This window comes from Musa acuminata, unplaced genomic scaffold (assembly GCF_036884655.1).
Source record: "Musa acuminata AAA Group cultivar baxijiao unplaced genomic scaffold, Cavendish_Baxijiao_AAA HiC_scaffold_1138, whole genome shotgun sequence".
Taxonomy (NCBI): Eukaryota; Viridiplantae; Streptophyta; class Magnoliopsida; order Zingiberales; family Musaceae; genus Musa; species Musa acuminata.
Genome location: NW_027021350.1, coordinates 3,102,138 through 3,119,504, shown reverse-complemented (window position 1 = coordinate 3,119,504; position 17,367 = coordinate 3,102,138). Strand labels below are relative to the sequence as shown.

The window sequence follows — 17,367 nt, the reverse complement described above, 5'->3', positions numbered from 1 at the left end:
CGGTTCGTGTACCGGTTTGCTGACGGACCAGTACGTACTGCCCGGTATGAGCTGTATTATTCGAAATTGTAATCCTTGGTCTGAACTAATAGCAGATCTAGACATAGACACAAGTAACTCTATTCCTTCCTTAGATCTTGATGTTTCATTGCCATTAGAAAAGGAATTAGATCTTGTACAATGTATCCTATATTTAAATATATGTCCTATTATAGATTGTCTTCAGCCTTTAAGGCTTTTACAACTCACTTTTCTAGTTTAAAATTTTCAAAAAAAATACAGGATACTCTATTAATTCCAAAATGGAGAGTGACACTTATGGAGGAGATGAGAGCTCTTCAAAAGAATGATACTTTGAGTGTGGTGCATTTCCCAGAAGGGAAGAATCTAGTGGGATGCAAATGGGTGTTTACTGTTAAATATAAGGCAGATGGTTCTATTGTATGGCTTGAATAAGGTATGCTAGTTGAGAAGATCTCTTTATAGTCTCAAACAATCACCACTTGCATAGTTTGAGAGGTTCACTAGGTCAGTTCATGACCATGGTTACACTCAAAGTCACTCGAGCTATATAATGTTCTATAAACACTTAGATAAGGGAGATATTACTATTCTTATAGTTTATGTGGTTGATATTATCCTAATAGGCAATGATATCTCAGAATTGGATAAATTGAAGCATATCCTAGCCAAAGAGTTTGAAATTAAAGATCTTAGCTAGCTAAGATATTTCTTGGGCATGGAAACAACAAGATCAGATATTTATTTCACAAAGGGTAATACACCTTAGACCTTCTAAAAGAAACATGGATGCTTGGTTATAAACCTATGGATACTCCTATAGATCTCAATTATAAATTGGGATGTCGTTCTCAAAGGGCCATGGATTCAATCAAATATTAGAGATTGGTAGGTAAGTTGATTTACCTATCTCAGGCTCGCCCAGACTTGACATTTGCAATGAGTGTAGTGAGTCAATTTATGCATTCATCAATAGTGATTTAAAAAATACTATTCCAGTGATTTCAAAAGGCGCTCGGGCGCTTGCTTAGGCGAGGCGAGGCCCGAGTGCCTCGTTTATTATCCAGGTGACGTGCTTCAAAGAGGCGCCGCATGGGCGCTTGCCCAAGCCTAGGCGTCAGGCGCTTTGGGCAAGCGCTCGGGTTAAATCAGGCAATCGAACCAGCATGTTAGGTCTGGTTTGGTCGCATTTACATTAGTTGGTTCAATCGAACCAACTAAAGCACTGATATTAGCCTCTCTCCACTGACCCTCGCGTCTTCCCCAACCCTAACCCGACTCTTGCTGTTGATATTTTCTTTCTGTTGTCGTGGCCTCTCTTCGCTGCCGCTACCCCCCGCTATCGTTGCTCTCCGCTTTGCCTCTCCGTTGCTGCTGTTGCTGTCGCTACTCTCTGCTGTTGCTGCTCTCCGCTGCCACTGTCGCTACTCGCTGCTGCCACTGTCGTTGCTCACTATTGCCGCTGCTCTTAGTTAGTAGCCTCCGTCTCAGTTAGCAGCATCGATCTCTTCTCTTCTCACACTCTTCTCATATTCGACTCAGTATACTGTTAACACTAACAGTATACTGTTAACAATATTTTTTATTTATTAGATTAATAATATATTATTTCGATTTTAATACTGCTAACTTTATTTATTGTTTTGAATTTTGAGACTTTTGTTAATGTGATATTGTGACTTTATACTTAAGATTTTCTCAATTTAATATCATTTTTTAAAATAATTATATTATATATTTTTTATATTTTAGTGCCTCACTTTGCTCAGGCGAGCACCTAGTGTCTCAGGCATTTTGAAACTTTGGCGCCTTTTAGTACCTAGCGCTTTTTAAATTACTACGCTATATAGTAAGGTCCCAAAATGCCCGAGGCATTAGGCACTCGCTCGAGTAAAGCGAGGTGTTCTGAAATATTAAAATATAAAAATTATATAATACAATTGATAAATAGAAATTAGTAGTACTAAAATCTAAATAGGGACTATTATATGATAACAATAGTTATCAATCTATTGTTAACAGTACTTAAATAGGAGAAAAGAGTCGTCGATGGTGGGAAGTGGAGAAGGAGAGGACAGCGGTGATGGAGGAACTTTCGGACGATGGTGACGACGGACAATAGGAGCAACGACGAAGGAAGTTTTGGACGACAACAACGGCGGGAAAGCTTTGGACGACAATAACGGTAGAGGAAGCTTTAGACGACGGTGACGGAGAAAGCTACAGACAACAACAGTAGCGATAGAAAAAGCTTTGGATGGCGGTAATGGCAATAACGGCGGAAGCTACAGACAATGATGTCGTGGGCAGAGGAAGCTTTAAATGTGTCCGTCGATGGCGGAGGAAGCTACGGTCCTCTCCCTCGACGATGGAAGGAGCTACCTAGAAGCAGCAACGGTGAAGGGAACTGCGCACAAAAGCTACACCTTCGGACTCGTCCTTCGATAGTAGAGGAAGCATCGGTCCTGTGCGACGGCGGTGGAGGTAGCGACAAAGGAAGTGTGTGGCGAAGGCAACGATTGCGCTAGGGTTGCTCGAGGTCGCTAGGGGGGGTGGCAGGGGGTGGGTTTCGTAAGTAAAGTAACTTTTTGTAGCTTAGTTGGTTCAATCGAACCAACTAGCTATTGTTCAATCGAACCAGACTTAATAGTTTGGTTCGTTTGCATGGTTTCAGCCTGGCACCTGGGATCAAGCGAGCGCCCAAGCGACGTTTCATTGAAGAGTGCCGCCTTGTCACTGACTTAGCTGGTTTTGCCTAAGTCGTGCAGCACCCTCGCGCGTCCGTCCGCAAAGGTCAGCCTCCCCGAAGCCTCCCATTGTCCCTTAGGACCAACAAAAGAGAGAACGGGTTAAAGAGAACGCCTCAATCGAGATCCACAAGCAAACATGTCCGAAAAACACTTCATAGACAATGCAAATTACAAACAGACTTTACAAGCTCTGAATAGTTGCACAACAAAGGGTAAAATGGTCCATTACAGACCGAAAAGCTCTCGCACGTGTCTACATGACACAACCTTTATTTACAAGCCTAAATAGGCCACCAACCCAACTAAAATGGGACTATTGAGCCTTCGGCCGCCCCTCTACATACTGTACAAGACATGAACATGCTAAAAGACACGGACATACATAAGCATTACATCAAACACCCTGTTTTGAAGTTTGTTCGTGACATTCTCCCCCACTTATTCCTTCGACGTCCTCGTCGAAGCCTTTGCCGACACTGCAACTCCTTACCTTTGCTGAGTCTTCAATCTTCTTCTCCAGCTGCAATGCGCCTCCTGGCTCCCAGTTGCTCTTCGCTGCTGTTTTTGAGTAGTCGAACCTTTGATCCGCCATGCTGCCTCAACTCACCAATGACTCTGACTCTAGTGTGGGGTTGGCTGAGTTGTGTTGATCCTCGTTGATTCCTGCGGATCCACCAAATGAAGGAAAAGACCATCTTTACTGCGCTAGTCTCTCAAAATTTCCACATGCTGCTTGAACTGGGTGGATGCTTGTTGGAGCTTTAACGAGCATCGCCTCGCAAACTTCTGAAGTTTTGAGTCCTTCCTCCACAAAATCTGCTCATTGACTCTTCTTTCAGTTAGTTGTCACATCCAAGTAGGTTCGCATCACTTCCGCTTTCAATTGACATTTCGTTGGGAAATGAAGCGGACAATCTACTCTCAGTAGCACTGATCATCGTTGGTGAGGATCTGACAACTATTGTCTTCCATTATCTTCGAAGGGTCTTTGAACTTGTGCAGAGCTCCTCTGCTGGATAGATAAGAGAACTGGGGTACTCGGTTTCGCCCATTCTCTTAAGAGTTGAGAAGGCAAAGGTTACTTGACTTCGCCCACCTCCTCGAGGTTGTACTTCATGCATCGAGCTAGTTACTAGCCTTCGCCTACTCTTTGCTCACACTTCTGAAGCACTTGAAGTGTTTGCACTCCTTGCGTTGAGTTAGCTACTGTGATTCACCTTCTCAATGCCATTGAACTTTTGGAATGCAGGAAGTTTTCACCCCAACTTGGAGTAATTCTCTGATAGATGAGGTCGCCTCTGGGATTGTACCGTCTTCTCCATCAACCCTGCCGCCTACTCCACTGAGTAGCAAAGGTACAGCACCGTGTACTGCTTGCTTCGTTCCTTGGTCGTGCACTCTTGCATGACTCGAAGTCTTTCACTTACGGCTATCTTGATGAGAAACTTGTTGACACCGGTCTTACGAAGTTTCTTAGCCTCTGCCCTTCAGCCTTGTCTCGATACTTGGAGATTGCCTCTGCATGCTCCACCTCCTCGACCCCTTTCACGACCAAGCGCTCTCCCTCCATGAGAGCAAGGGATCAATGACTTGCACGGAAGTCCCGCCTCTGCGGTACCATGGCGCTGCCATGCCCATGGCCCTACTATCCGTCGCCTCGCCTCTACATCCCTTTTCTCCATGATCAGTAGATATATCTTCGTGGCACTCCTCTGAGTCCACCTTCATTCTAACTGATGCTTGATTTTGGGTAGCTAAGTCCCTATGGACTCGTCGTCGCTTCCTCGCCCCTTTCGACCCCCTTCTTCAACACCTTTGTGTTCTCCAAGCAGCTCCCTGTGGTCGATGGAAAGACAGAGTGCAACTCTCATGCATGGCCTCTGTTATCAAATTATAAGGTTTGTACCGATTCTGCTCTCCCTAGCTTCCTTGGTAGCAACATTCGCTTACTCGACCTTGTCCTCTGACTTGTCGGGCTCCCTTAAGCGAATATGAGCTCTGGAGAAGTCCAACTCTCCAGCTGCTTCGATCATACCTCTGCATGATCAAGTCCCTCCCATGGAACTCACTGGTACTTGCATTCGAACTTTTCCCTTGGTGGAACCCAGCCCCCATATGCTGATGACCAAGGTTTTCATCCGATGCAAAATTCGGTGCACGCCCGGAAGACCCGCCTCTGCGGTACCATGGCCTCCACTCCTTGAATCCATAGCCCTTCCTGCCGTCGTATTGTTCACCAAAGCGGAGCTCCCAGTAGCTCCTGATCATACCTCCATATGATCTTATCCCTCACGGGACAACTGTCGTGTGTATCGCATTGCCACGAACTGTTCCACCCCGATCCGCTGCACCATGTTGCCTCCTGGTGACATCTCTGTTACATTCTGATCCTCGTGGGATGAACTCGAATTGTGAACCCTCCTTGTATGGCCTCTGCCAATACATCGCAGGGTCTCTTCCACCTTCGATTTTGTTCGCTCCTTTGGCAATCGACCTTCATCCACCCACTCTTGGGTCACACCTAGATGAAGCAACGCTCTAGGACAGTCCGTCGCCTAGTAGCTCCCGAAGTCCACCGACTTCACTGTAGTTTGTGCACCATTGTCTGGATCCTGGGCCTCTGCCCCTACCAACACAATCTCCGCTGCGCACCGCTTCCTGCCTAGCAACTTGAATGGCAACACTGTGGCATATTCTTCAAGAGTACCTACCTCTGCGTCCTCTTGCCCCGTGCTAAGGCCTTCTGAACCCAACTTCGCCTCCGCAAATTGAGTCGCCTTAGTTCCTCCATCAAATGCTCCACCGAGATAAGGTGCATGTGCCTAGAAGCTCCCTTCGTCTTTGGCACCATGCAAGATGAGTCCGCTCCGTCAGAAAGGACCTATAGAACAACATGATTCTACTCTTGCCTCTGCAAGAGTTCATGTCCTTGATCTCTGTCTAAGGAAAGCACTGCGCCTCCGCTCCATGTTCCAATTTCTCTGCTGGCTCCCTTCATGCGGCTTGGGTACTTCGCCAAGTTACACCCAAGTTGCTCCGCTCCTCGTTTTTGCATTGAGTCGATGGTGGCCCTCGCCCACCATTCCACGGGTCAGCCCTCCCTTGAGTCCGATATCCATATCGACTCTAAGTGTGCCTTCATTAAGTTGCTTCAGGTTGCTCCCCCACTTGATCTCGCAATGCATCCACCAATGCATTCTCTCGAGCAAGATCATGCGACAACTCCTCGCTGCTTGCTCGGTCCATTGAGCTTCGTGGAGTTGTTGTTTGTGAGGTACTCCTCCTCAACATGTGAAGTCCGTCTCACATGATTCTCCCTCTGGAGTGTCGAGACTTATCCCTCCTAGATAACTGTTTCGTTGGAGCAACATCTCTCTTCGTTTCGGAGACCACCATCCCCTTGGACTACTCCGATCTGCTGAACAAACTGTGCATTGTTCTGCCTCTTGCAAACACACTTGCTAGATTGCGCCTCCACGTCAATACAGCCACCGTTGCACCCCTCAAGGCCTAGCAACATGCTGAACTCGTTGCACACTTCAGCCTCCTCCGGACGTATCCTTCGCATGCCGAAAAGAAAGTTTCAATGCTCTATGGCGTCGAGTCTCGACCGCCTTGGGATGGCCACGAACATTCCCTCGTCCGCATACAAGCCCATGCATGAGTACCGAATTCTTCTAGTTAGCAATTCCCCTCACCTCTATGAGCTTTGCACAACTCTTTCGGTCGTTGAGCAACTCATTCCACTTTGCATGGTCTCGTCCTTTGCCAAGCGCCTCGCTTGCCTTGAGCACCATCAAGTAAAGTTGTCAACGTTGAGCCGTAGCTCAAACTCAGCCATCTCAACATTTGTACGCTCCGCATTCTTCCAAGCTTGCCTGTTCTCGTGGTGCCTCTTGCGCGAAGGGTTGGTTATTCCTCTGAATGCCAATGTTAGATGCTCACTCCTCTGAGTGACCCTTTTCCCTACATCTCCATGCCCGTTTTCCCTCAAACGGTCGCGCGTTGTTGACTGCCCTTAACGCAGCCCCGCTAAGTCCCCCACGTTTGCATGTCAAGTGTTTCTATGAGTGCTTGTCCCGCTCTGATACCATCTGTCACGGACTTAGCTAGTTTTGCCTAAGTCGTGCGGCACCCTCGCGCGTTTGTCCGCAAAGGTAAGCCTCCCCGAAGCCTCTCATTGTCCCTTAGGACCAACAAAAGAGAGAACGGGTTAAAGAGAATGCCTCAATCGAGATCCACAAGCAAACATGTCCGAAAAACACTTCATAGACAATGCAAATTACAAACAGACTTTACAAGCTCTGAATAGTTGCACAACAAAGGGTAAAATGGTCCATTACAGACCGAATAGCTCTCGCACGTGTCTACATGACACAACCTTTATTTACAAGCCTAAATAGGCCACCAACCCAACTAAAATGGGACTATTGAGCCTTCGGCTGCCCCTCTACATGCTGTACAAGGCATGAACATGCCAAAAGACACGGACATACATAAGCATTACATCAAACACCCTGTTTTGAAGTTTGTCCGTGACAGCCTGGTGAATCTGTGAAGCTCTCTGGCCTCGCCTCGCCTACCCAAGCACCTAGGCGAGCGCTCAGGTGCTTATTTAAACCCTTGTTCATTTTATTAAGAACATTTAAAGACAGTATATAGGATCCTTAGATATTTGAAAATGACTTCAGGCAACAAATTATTATTTAAAAATGACAATCATATAAGAATTGAGGCCTTCATCGATGTTGATTGGGCAAAATCAAGAAGTGATAAGTAATCAACTTTAGGATATTGTATATTTGTTGGAGGTAATTTAGTGACTTGGAGGAGCAAGATATAGACAGTTGTTGATAGAAGCAATGCTGAAGCAGAGTTCAGAGTAGTAGCACAAGGTATTTGTGAACTCTTATGGCTAAAAAAGCTTCTAAAAGATTTACGAATACCTATTGAAACTCCTATGAGACTATATTGTAACAATAAGATTGCTATTAACATTGCTCATAATCTAGTGCACCATGATAGAATAAAGCATGTTGAAGTAAATCGACGTTTCATTAAGGAGAAAATTGAAGAAGGAATTGTCCGCATGCCTTAAATTCCTTCAGAAAAGCAATTAGCGGATATTCTTATCAAAAGGCTTCAAAGATCTTCTTATGAGGATCGAACTAGCAAGCTGGGAATGATTGACATCTTTGAGCCAGCTTGAGGGGGAGTGTAGAAAATCCCATAATTAAGGGATTCTGAATCTCATAATTAAGGGATTGTATAATCCCATAATTAAGGGTATCCCCTATTTTGAGCCACTCAATCAGTATCAAATCATCCCATTATTATAGGAAATGAATTAGAATGAAATATTGCACAGAATCAATTTCCTTAGTTGTATAGGTTGTAATCAGCCTATATATGTCTTTGTATACAAAAAAAATAAATGAATTGAGAAAAATTATATTCTCTTGTGTTCATAGAGTTTAGTAGGTAGGACCTGGTAACATTTAGAAGACACTAATTTTGCAACTCTATGAATGGTTAGTTCTTTTGTAATGATCAGTGATGTGCATCTGTTTGCCGTGTCACATTAACGAGGCAGTTTGTGCTCCTGATAACTATTAGTTAATGTATTTTTTTTAAAGTAAAACAGCTAAATTAACTACTCAAAAGTCTGGAATACATAGTCTCCTCATTATCAGAGGTAATGATGCTACAAAAGCCAGCTGGTGAAGAACTAGAGTTCTTAGCAAACGTTGCTGCCCAATTAGCAGCATTGTTGGCTTTCCTGAAGTTAATGTATTAATCTACCAATATACGGTATGATGGCGACTTTGGGTTTGGTAAGTAGCCGTTCTTCAAGATTTGAAGCCTTATATATAATAGTTTGACTGCCTGGCTCTCGCTGGAAAGTGGAAGTGAAAAATTAGTTTAATATTTTTTTAGTTACAAATGAAAAATCAAGTTAAAAAGGAAAATTGGAAAATAAATTTGATAGAGAGAGAGAGAGAGAGGCCTTTCATAAAATTAAATGCAGGTTCAATGATGTAACCATCTACATTGAAGTCCATTCAAGATCTGTTGTCCACTTGGAATTGGAAGGACACTTGGAATAGGAAGCATAGGTGGTTTTTTGTTCTACGAGACTTAGTAGGTTTAGTTTGGCAGTAATTGGGCATTTTGTCGACTAGACTATCATGCTGATTACCAAGGTTCAATAGTTAAATAGGCCTGACATCTGAATAGCTATTGCTTAATGAAAACAAGACACTTTTTTGTTACCAAGTAATTCCATTTTCTTTTCATTTTAATTGTTTGATGCAACATAAACACAATCCTTTTAGGATTCTTCTTAGGTATCAGGATTAAGCTCCAGCTTTACCTCTATTCTGTTCTGATTTTTTTTTGTGTCTGCATTACTCTTGCATAGCTTTCATGTGAAGGGCTTTCCACCCAAGTTCTTTCTGAAATGTTAAGCAGTGATATGTAGTCATTTTTATTGATTACCTGAATTCAATTTTATAAAAAGTTGGATCTGACTATTGGTTAGATCCCTGTCATTGTATTTTTGTTCTTGGATATGATTTTCTATTAATTGAGATTCTTGTTTTTTTAGCCTATTTTTTGTTTTCAGAAAACTTAGTATGAATATTTATTTAGTATGTTGGTACGTTTTCCAGTAATTTTGGGGTGCTTTATGTGTTCAGTTGAAGTTTTAAATACAATCTACACTTTTCCTGAGTTTAACTGCTATCATGCTGCATGACAATGCTCTTCTTTACCTTATATTAAAAAATCTTGCTTATGGTATGAAGCTTACTAGTCAAAAGTAAATAAAATATCTACATGGAATGTAGGTGGATAAGATTGATCCAGATTTTGTTCTTGTGAGGACTTATATGTTAACATGATCATATAGCCCATTTTGACCAACCGACATAATTGTGCAGTGACAATGCGTTAAATTGTACTTCTTGTTAGTCATGAATAATGATGCCATAGATGTGCTCTTTTCATTAGATATGCTTTCAGTTTCATCTGTCCATGTGGAAAGGTATAGTATGGATACCGACAAAAATGCCAATAAATGCAACAAGATCCTTTTGTCTTTTAGATAGTTCATGTTTATTACTCTTAAGCAGCGAACTTTCTTGCTATTCAGGAGTTGCACTTACCTTTTCTTTTCCTCCTTCAGCGTCTTGTTAGGTGCAGCAGTAGTTGTTGAGAGAAGTTCTGAAACTGTGTGGAAAATGAACAATTCTGGGGTTTGACTGCCTGGCTCTCGCTGGAAAGTGGAAGTGAAAAATTAGTTTAATATTTTTTTAGTTACAAATGAAAAATCAAGTTAAAAAGGAAAATTGGAAAATAAATTTGATAGAGAGAGAGAGAGAGAGGCCTTTCATAAAATTAAATGCAGGTTCAATGATGTAACCATCTACATTGAAGTCCATTCAAGATCTGTTGTCCACTTGGAATTGGAAGGACACTTGGAATAGGAAGCATAGGTGGTTTTTTGTTCTACGAGACTTAGTAGGTTTAGTTTGGCAGTAATTGGGCATTTTGTCGACTAGACTATCATGCTGATTACCAAGGTTCAATAGTTAAATAGGCCTGACATCTGAATAGCTATTGCTTAATGAAAACAAGACACTTTTTTGTTACCAAGTAATTCCATTTTCTTTTCATTTTAATTGTTTGATGCAACATAAACACAATCCTTTTAGGATTCTTCTTAGGTATCAGGATTAAGCTCCAGCTTTACCTCTATTCTGTTCTGATTTTTTTTTGTGTCTGCATTACTCTTGCATAGCTTTCATGTGAAGGGCTTTCCACCCAAGTTCTTTCTGAAATGTTAAGCAGTGATATGTAGTCATTTTTATTGATTACCTGAATTCAATTTTATAAAAAGTTGGATCTGACTATTGGTTAGATCCCTGTCATTGTATTTTTGTTCTTGGATATGATTTTCTATTAATTGAGATTCTTGTTTTTTTAGCCTATTTTTTGTTTTCAGAAAACTTAGTATGAATATTTATTTAGTATGTTGGTACGTTTTCCAGTAATTTTGGGGTGCTTTATGTGTTCAGTTGAAGTTTTAAATACAATCTACACTTTTCCTGAGTTTAACTGCTATCATGCTGCATGACAATGCTCTTCTTTACCTTATATTAAAAAATCTTGCTTATGGTATGAAGCTTACTAGTCAAAAGTAAATAAAATATCTACATGGAATGTAGGTGGATAAGATTGATCCAGATTTTGTTCTTGTGAGGACTTATATGTTAACATGATCATATAGCCCATTTTGACCAACCGACATAATTGTGCAGTGACAATGCGTTAAATTGTACTTCTTGTTAGTCATGAATAATGATGCCATAGATGTGCTCTTTTCATTAGATATGCTTTCAGTTTCATCTGTCCATGTGGAAAGGTATAGTATGGATACCGACAAAAATGCCAATAAATGCAACAAGATCCTTTTGTCTTTTAGATAGTTCATGTTTATTACTCTTAAGCAGCGAACTTTCTTGCTATTCAGGAGTTGCACTTACCTTTTCTTTTCCTCCTTCAGCGTCTTGTTAGGTGCAGCAGTAGTTGTTGAGAGAAGTTCTGAAACTGTGTGGAAAATGAACAATTCTGGGGTTTGACTGCCTGGCTCTCGCTGGAAAGTGGAAGTGAAAAATTAGTTTAATATTTTTTTAGTTACAAATGAAAAATCAAGTTAAAAAGGAAAATTGGAAAATAAATTTGATAGAGAGAGAGAGAGAGAGGCCTTTCATAAAATTAAATGCAGGTTCAATGATGTAACCATCTACATTGAAGTCCATTCAAGATCTGTTGTCCACTTGGAATTGGAAGGACACTTGGAATAGGAAGCATAGGTGGTTTTTTGTTCTACGAGACTTAGTAGGTTTAGTTTGGCAGTAATTGGGCATTTTGTCGACTAGACTATCATGCTGATTACCAAGGTTCAATAGTTAAATAGGCCTGACATCTGAATAGCTATTGCTTAATGAAAACAAGACACTTTTTTGTTACCAAGTAATTCCATTTTCTTTTCATTTTAATTGTTTGATGCAACATAAACACAATCCTTTTAGGATTCTTCTTAGGTATCAGGATTAAGCTCCAGCTTTACCTCTATTCTGTTCTGATTTTTTTTTGTGTCTGCATTACTCTTGCATAGCTTTCATGTGAAGGGCTTTCCACCCAAGTTCTTTCTGAAATGTTAAGCAGTGATATGTAGTCATTTTTATTGATTACCTGAATTCAATTTTATAAAAAGTTGGATCTGACTATTGGTTAGATCCCTGTCATTGTATTTTTGTTCTTGGATATGATTTTCTATTAATTGAGATTCTTGTTTTTTTAGCCTATTTTTTGTTTTCAGAAAACTTAGTATGAATATTTATTTAGTATGTTGGTACGTTTTCCAGTAATTTTGGGGTGCTTTATGTGTTCAGTTGAAGTTTTAAATACAATCTACACTTTTCCTGAGTTTAACTGCTATCATGCTGCATGACAATGCTCTTCTTTACCTTATATTAAAAAATCTTGCTTATGGTATGAAGCTTACTAGTCAAAAGTAAATAAAATATCTACATGGAATGTAGGTGGATAAGATTGATCCAGATTTTGTTCTTGTGAGGACTTATATGTTAACATGATCATATAGCCCATTTTGACCAACCGACATAATTGTGCAGTGACAATGCGTTAAATTGTACTTCTTGTTAGTCATGAATAATGATGCCATAGATGTGCTCTTTTCATTAGATATGCTTTCAGTTTCATATGTCCATGTGGAAAGGTATAGTATGGATACCGACAAAAATGCCAATAAATGCAACAAGATCCTTTTGTCTTTTAGATAGTTCATGTTTATTACTCTTAAGCAGCGAACTTTCTTGCTATTCAGGAGTTGCACTTACCTTTTCTTTTCCTCCTTCAGCGTCTTGTTAGGTGCAGCAGTAGTTGTTGAGAGAAGTTCTGAAACTGTGTGGAAAATGAACAATTCTGGGGTACAATTTCTCAACTTTTTATTCTGACTTGCCATTAGATAGTGATGGTTTTATGTGCTGCTTTTTTATCTCCATCCTATCTGTAGGTCTTAGTTTGAAGATAAAAAATAGGTTTGACTCATTTGACAATGTAATAAGAGCCTTTGTATTTAGTACCTGAATTATCTAAGGTAATCGTAGGAGCCATATCTGCTTCATTATCATGCTTTAAACCGCATACTGCATAAATCCCATGGAACTATGGGTGACATTTATCTGACTCTGTTGCATATCAAATGTAGGAATCAATTAATCCATAAGCAATAACTTGATCTTCTTTTGGTTGTATAAGCTGAAAGTCTTTGGTGGTGTGACTTTCTCTACAATTCTTTTGGTTGTTATACATTCTTTAGTTACAATAAGGTGTCTATTTTTGGAGTCAGTATTAGTTGAGCAAATTGATAAGAAGAGCTTATGCTTACAGTAAGAGCTTTTGCCATGAGCTGGTTTTTCTCATATCAAGGTTGATGTTGGGCCCAGTTTGAGCCCTCGTACTATATTTATTAATGGAAAAGTGCTGGTGTTAGCTTTGTTTTTTCCCAAAACAGAATTGTTGTATTATCAAAAGTTGATACATCCAAATCCTTGCTCATCCAAGTGCTAAAACTTGATAGGTCAGGAGGCTGATCTCCCCTCCTGGTTTAATAACATTTGCTGGTTTTAGCATGTGAACAACAAGTCAGTCAGTACATTTGTTACCTTTCCTGTAAAGTTTTGTGAGCACGAAATTGACTCAGAAGCAAAAAAAAAATATCAATGACAGAGTTGGTCTCCAGGATCTTAACCAGAGTCTCTTCATCTGTTTTTACCATTATTTGTTGAGTTCCCTAGTGTAACGGATGAGTTAGGCTTCTTGAATTGCAATGACCTTCCGGAAAATTTCATTCTGCCAAAACTAGTGTGAGCATTGCCGCTGCTCTTCATCTTATCAACTCTGTTGCTCAAGAATGTTATAATAAATAAGCTAATAAATGACTGGCATTTTTCTGCAGAAATCGTTTGAAGAAGCAATGGAGTCGATCGAACAAAATAAGGCCAATAAAGAGAAGAGTTGATACACTGCTAATAACAAGTCAAAGTCACATAAAAGTGCACAGATTCTTGGATAGACTTGTATATCTGATTCCGTAAGTGCTACTCATCTCAAACTGACTATTTCTGTCGTCAATTGTGATTAAGTTTTTTCTTTTTTCATATAGTTGTCATGAAATATATATATATATATATATATATATATATATATATATATATATATATATATATATATATATATTAAAAGATGATAAACGTTACATGCGACTCCCATTGGCATGGGGTGGTGTACTTTTGTAATTGATTGCATTATATGTTATACCATGGGATTTGTCATGTTTAAACATTACCTTTTCTTTTGTAATTTAGGTGTAAATTGTTATAATGTATTTATGAAAACATGTTCTTGCACAACGTGAAATCAAATTTACTGGTATTTGGTGCAATCCATATGAAACCTGGCCCCTCAGTAATTGGATCATGGAAGGAAGATCTCTAAACAAAATTAATAGAAACATGCTTCTAGCTTCGATTGCCAACTCTTTTGGATTCTGTGGAACAATTGAAATAACTACTACTTTTGCAATCGTTGTGCTTGCATTAAATAGTTGTGGTATAAAACCTTTGTCTATTTATGTAGTGTTCAAGGTTTTTATATATCTAACATGTCAACAGAAACATAAATTATATATGTATATATATATATTTATTTATATTATTGGTATCTAAAGATATATTTTATGATATTTATGTTTCATATGCTCATATTATTGTCCTATAAAGTTGAAGTATATATTTTTAAAAATATTATACATAAAGTTTTTTGAAATATTATTTAGAGTATATATATAAGCATTGATGCCTGTTTTTAAGTATGTTTTATTACTACGAAAATGGTATGATTCTCTGATGTAATATACATAAATATACTAATGAACTTGAGTATAAGTTCAGTTATAATTGTAAGCATGTATGATTAAGAGTTGGGCTTTTGTTGGGCTTGATGGGCTTGATGGGCCTAATGGGTCGAGCCTAACCTATTATATTAAGCAGCCCCAAATCAACCTCTTCTTTAATTTGTCTTTATACTCCTCATCAAACTAGATAAAGCATGACTATTTCTCTCATTTTTTACCCTTTTATCTGAGTCTCTTCACTCTTTCCTTTATGGAGGCTAAGAACCCTAGTCCTAAGGAAAAACAAGATAAGAAAACCTAACCCTTCTATAGATATACCTACTAGGGTTTTAGCTTAGCAAGTTGTAAACTTATATTTTAGATGCTTTTGAATAATCTAGGGTTCAAATTAATCTATGATAGTTAGAGATATTTTCTATGATTCTATGGCTTCTTGGATTGTTTTAACCTAAGATTTGTGTATATAGTTATTAGTTTTCGAAGCTGAAGCACTTAGAATCTTATATTTTTTAATGAAAAGATTCTATTCTAACTTATTTGACACCCTTAAGGATATAATGAGCTCCTATACTTTTAATGTGTTTAAAGAATTCCTTATGATTTTTTGAGATTTGAAATTAAATACATACCATCTATGTGCACTATGATATGACCTTTAGAAGTTCAAATATTCTCAACATAATTTTAGCATAACTAAATATGTAATAATAGTCGAATTATGAGGATAGTTTAGCCCTAAATGATTCTATTTTAAGCTAAAATTTTGTATAGATTTAGTTTTATATGTCTCCTAAGTTTTTGTAAAATTTCTTAGTCATTAATAATAGTGAAGCAACATTTCTTTACAGAATCAATCACGTTGTTATTTGATTGATAATTACTAGGTCATTTGATTATAGGTTGAATTGTTAGCAAATTGATGATATAATTTAGGTGAATTTGCAGGATGGCTATAATTTAAGTCAAAAGAGATTCTACTAAAATTTTGCTATAAATTATTGCTTAGATTGAGAGTTATAAGTAATTTAAGATGTAAGGTTCTTAATTTAGGCATATCACGACTCTGTATTCCAAATTTGATAGGTTTACAACTCTCTACTACACTTGATCATTAAAGACCATGGTCCTTCACTAGCACTTTCATTTTAAGTCAAATCAGATAATTATATGTTTAATTTACTATATACTATTGGTCATATGTATTTATAATGTATTTTTGAAAAGTATGTTTTGAATAATATGATAGCTATGAGCTAGGTATAAGCTTGAAATTAATGTACACATTACATAATCATAAAAATATATAAATTATAGTGAAAATATATTACATGTATTTGCCATAATGTATAGTGTGAGAATGTATATATATGTTAGGAGTGCACGGATATGTTATGATATATGATGTCTTTAAAAATTTATGAAATATATTACATGCATCAAAAATTTATCTTTTATTATATATGTGTCATATTATAAGGTTATAAGTTGCTAAAGTGACCAAAAAAGATTGAGTTTACTATGAAAAACTTTATTTATATGATTTTAAAATGTTATGCACGCATGCTCACCTAAATAAAACTAAAGAGATTTATACTTATTATCACTTATAGTAAACTCTATTATGTCCATAAAGATACTAGTAATTCACCCATGGAGGTGAGCATGAATGAGTTTATGCCAACACATTTATAGGCATTTTTTTTAATATAAATTTTGGATAAGATATAAATATATAGTTCTTGTGTTTATAACATATGTACTATCGTCACACATTAAGTTACATCATTTTTCTTAGCAAGTGAAAATATCTTAAATTTGTTTACTTTTCTGTCATATTATTATTTTTATTGGTTATATTATTGTTGATAGCATAAGTAAATGATAATATGATATACCATATTCTTGTCATGTACACATGAGTGTAATTAAGAGTACCATATTTTGATGAAGGCCTGCCTCTCTTAACCATTTCCACCTTACCTTCTTTACTCCACAATCATCGAATGTGATGATGCTTCCCTTAACCATTTCCACCTTCTTACTCATAACCATTCCCTTATGAGTGCGATGAATATGATGCTTCCCATATTCTTGTCATATTATATGATGATTTCCTTATGCTTCCCATATTCTTGTCATATTATATGATGATTTCCTTATGCTTCCCATATTCTTGTCATATTTCCTTATGCTTCCCATATTCTTGTCATATTATATGATGATTTCCTTATGCTTCCCATATTATTCTTAAAGACCGGCAAGGAAGGGTGAATCTTGGAAACTAGCCGGCTGTATCTCTTGCACGATGAACTCAACGCTACGAGCCATTAGCCAAATGGGGGCTTTCGATTCGGGATGATAACGATGATGATGCTCCTCATTCCGTGGCTAAGTATGTCAGACCAAAGCAAACATTCTCTACTTAAAAAGGGTGACTTGATTTCACTTTGTAACGTAGTAATACCACTTTACTTTTCTTTCGAAAAAAAAAAATATTTTTTGTAACGTAGTAATACGTGGCTAAGTACGTGGATAAGATTTTAAGTTGAGGAAATATCTAAGCATCGTTGCTGTGTATAAATAAGAACTCAC

At 38.3% G+C, this 17,367-nt stretch overlaps 1 protein-coding gene across 4 annotated transcripts in view; it reads left to right on the top strand.

Moving 5' to 3' along the window:
- The window catches only part of LOC103999726 (chaperone protein dnaJ 72), a 32,310-nt gene extending 14,981 nt beyond the window's left edge, over positions 1-17,329 (top strand). Inside the window, exons 2-4 of one of the 4 annotated variants that reach the window (XM_065179344.1) lie at positions 12,718-12,787; positions 13,819-13,953; positions 17,029-17,329. In XM_065179344.1, the coding sequence (XP_065035416.1) occupies positions 12,718-12,787; positions 13,819-13,881 (133 nt within the window). In that variant the 3' untranslated portion in view covers positions 13,882-13,953; positions 17,029-17,329. The other 3 variants (XM_065179343.1, XM_009421557.3, XM_065179345.1) reach the window with 3 other exon arrangements.
- The last annotated feature ends 38 nt before the right edge of the window (positions 17,330-17,367 follow it).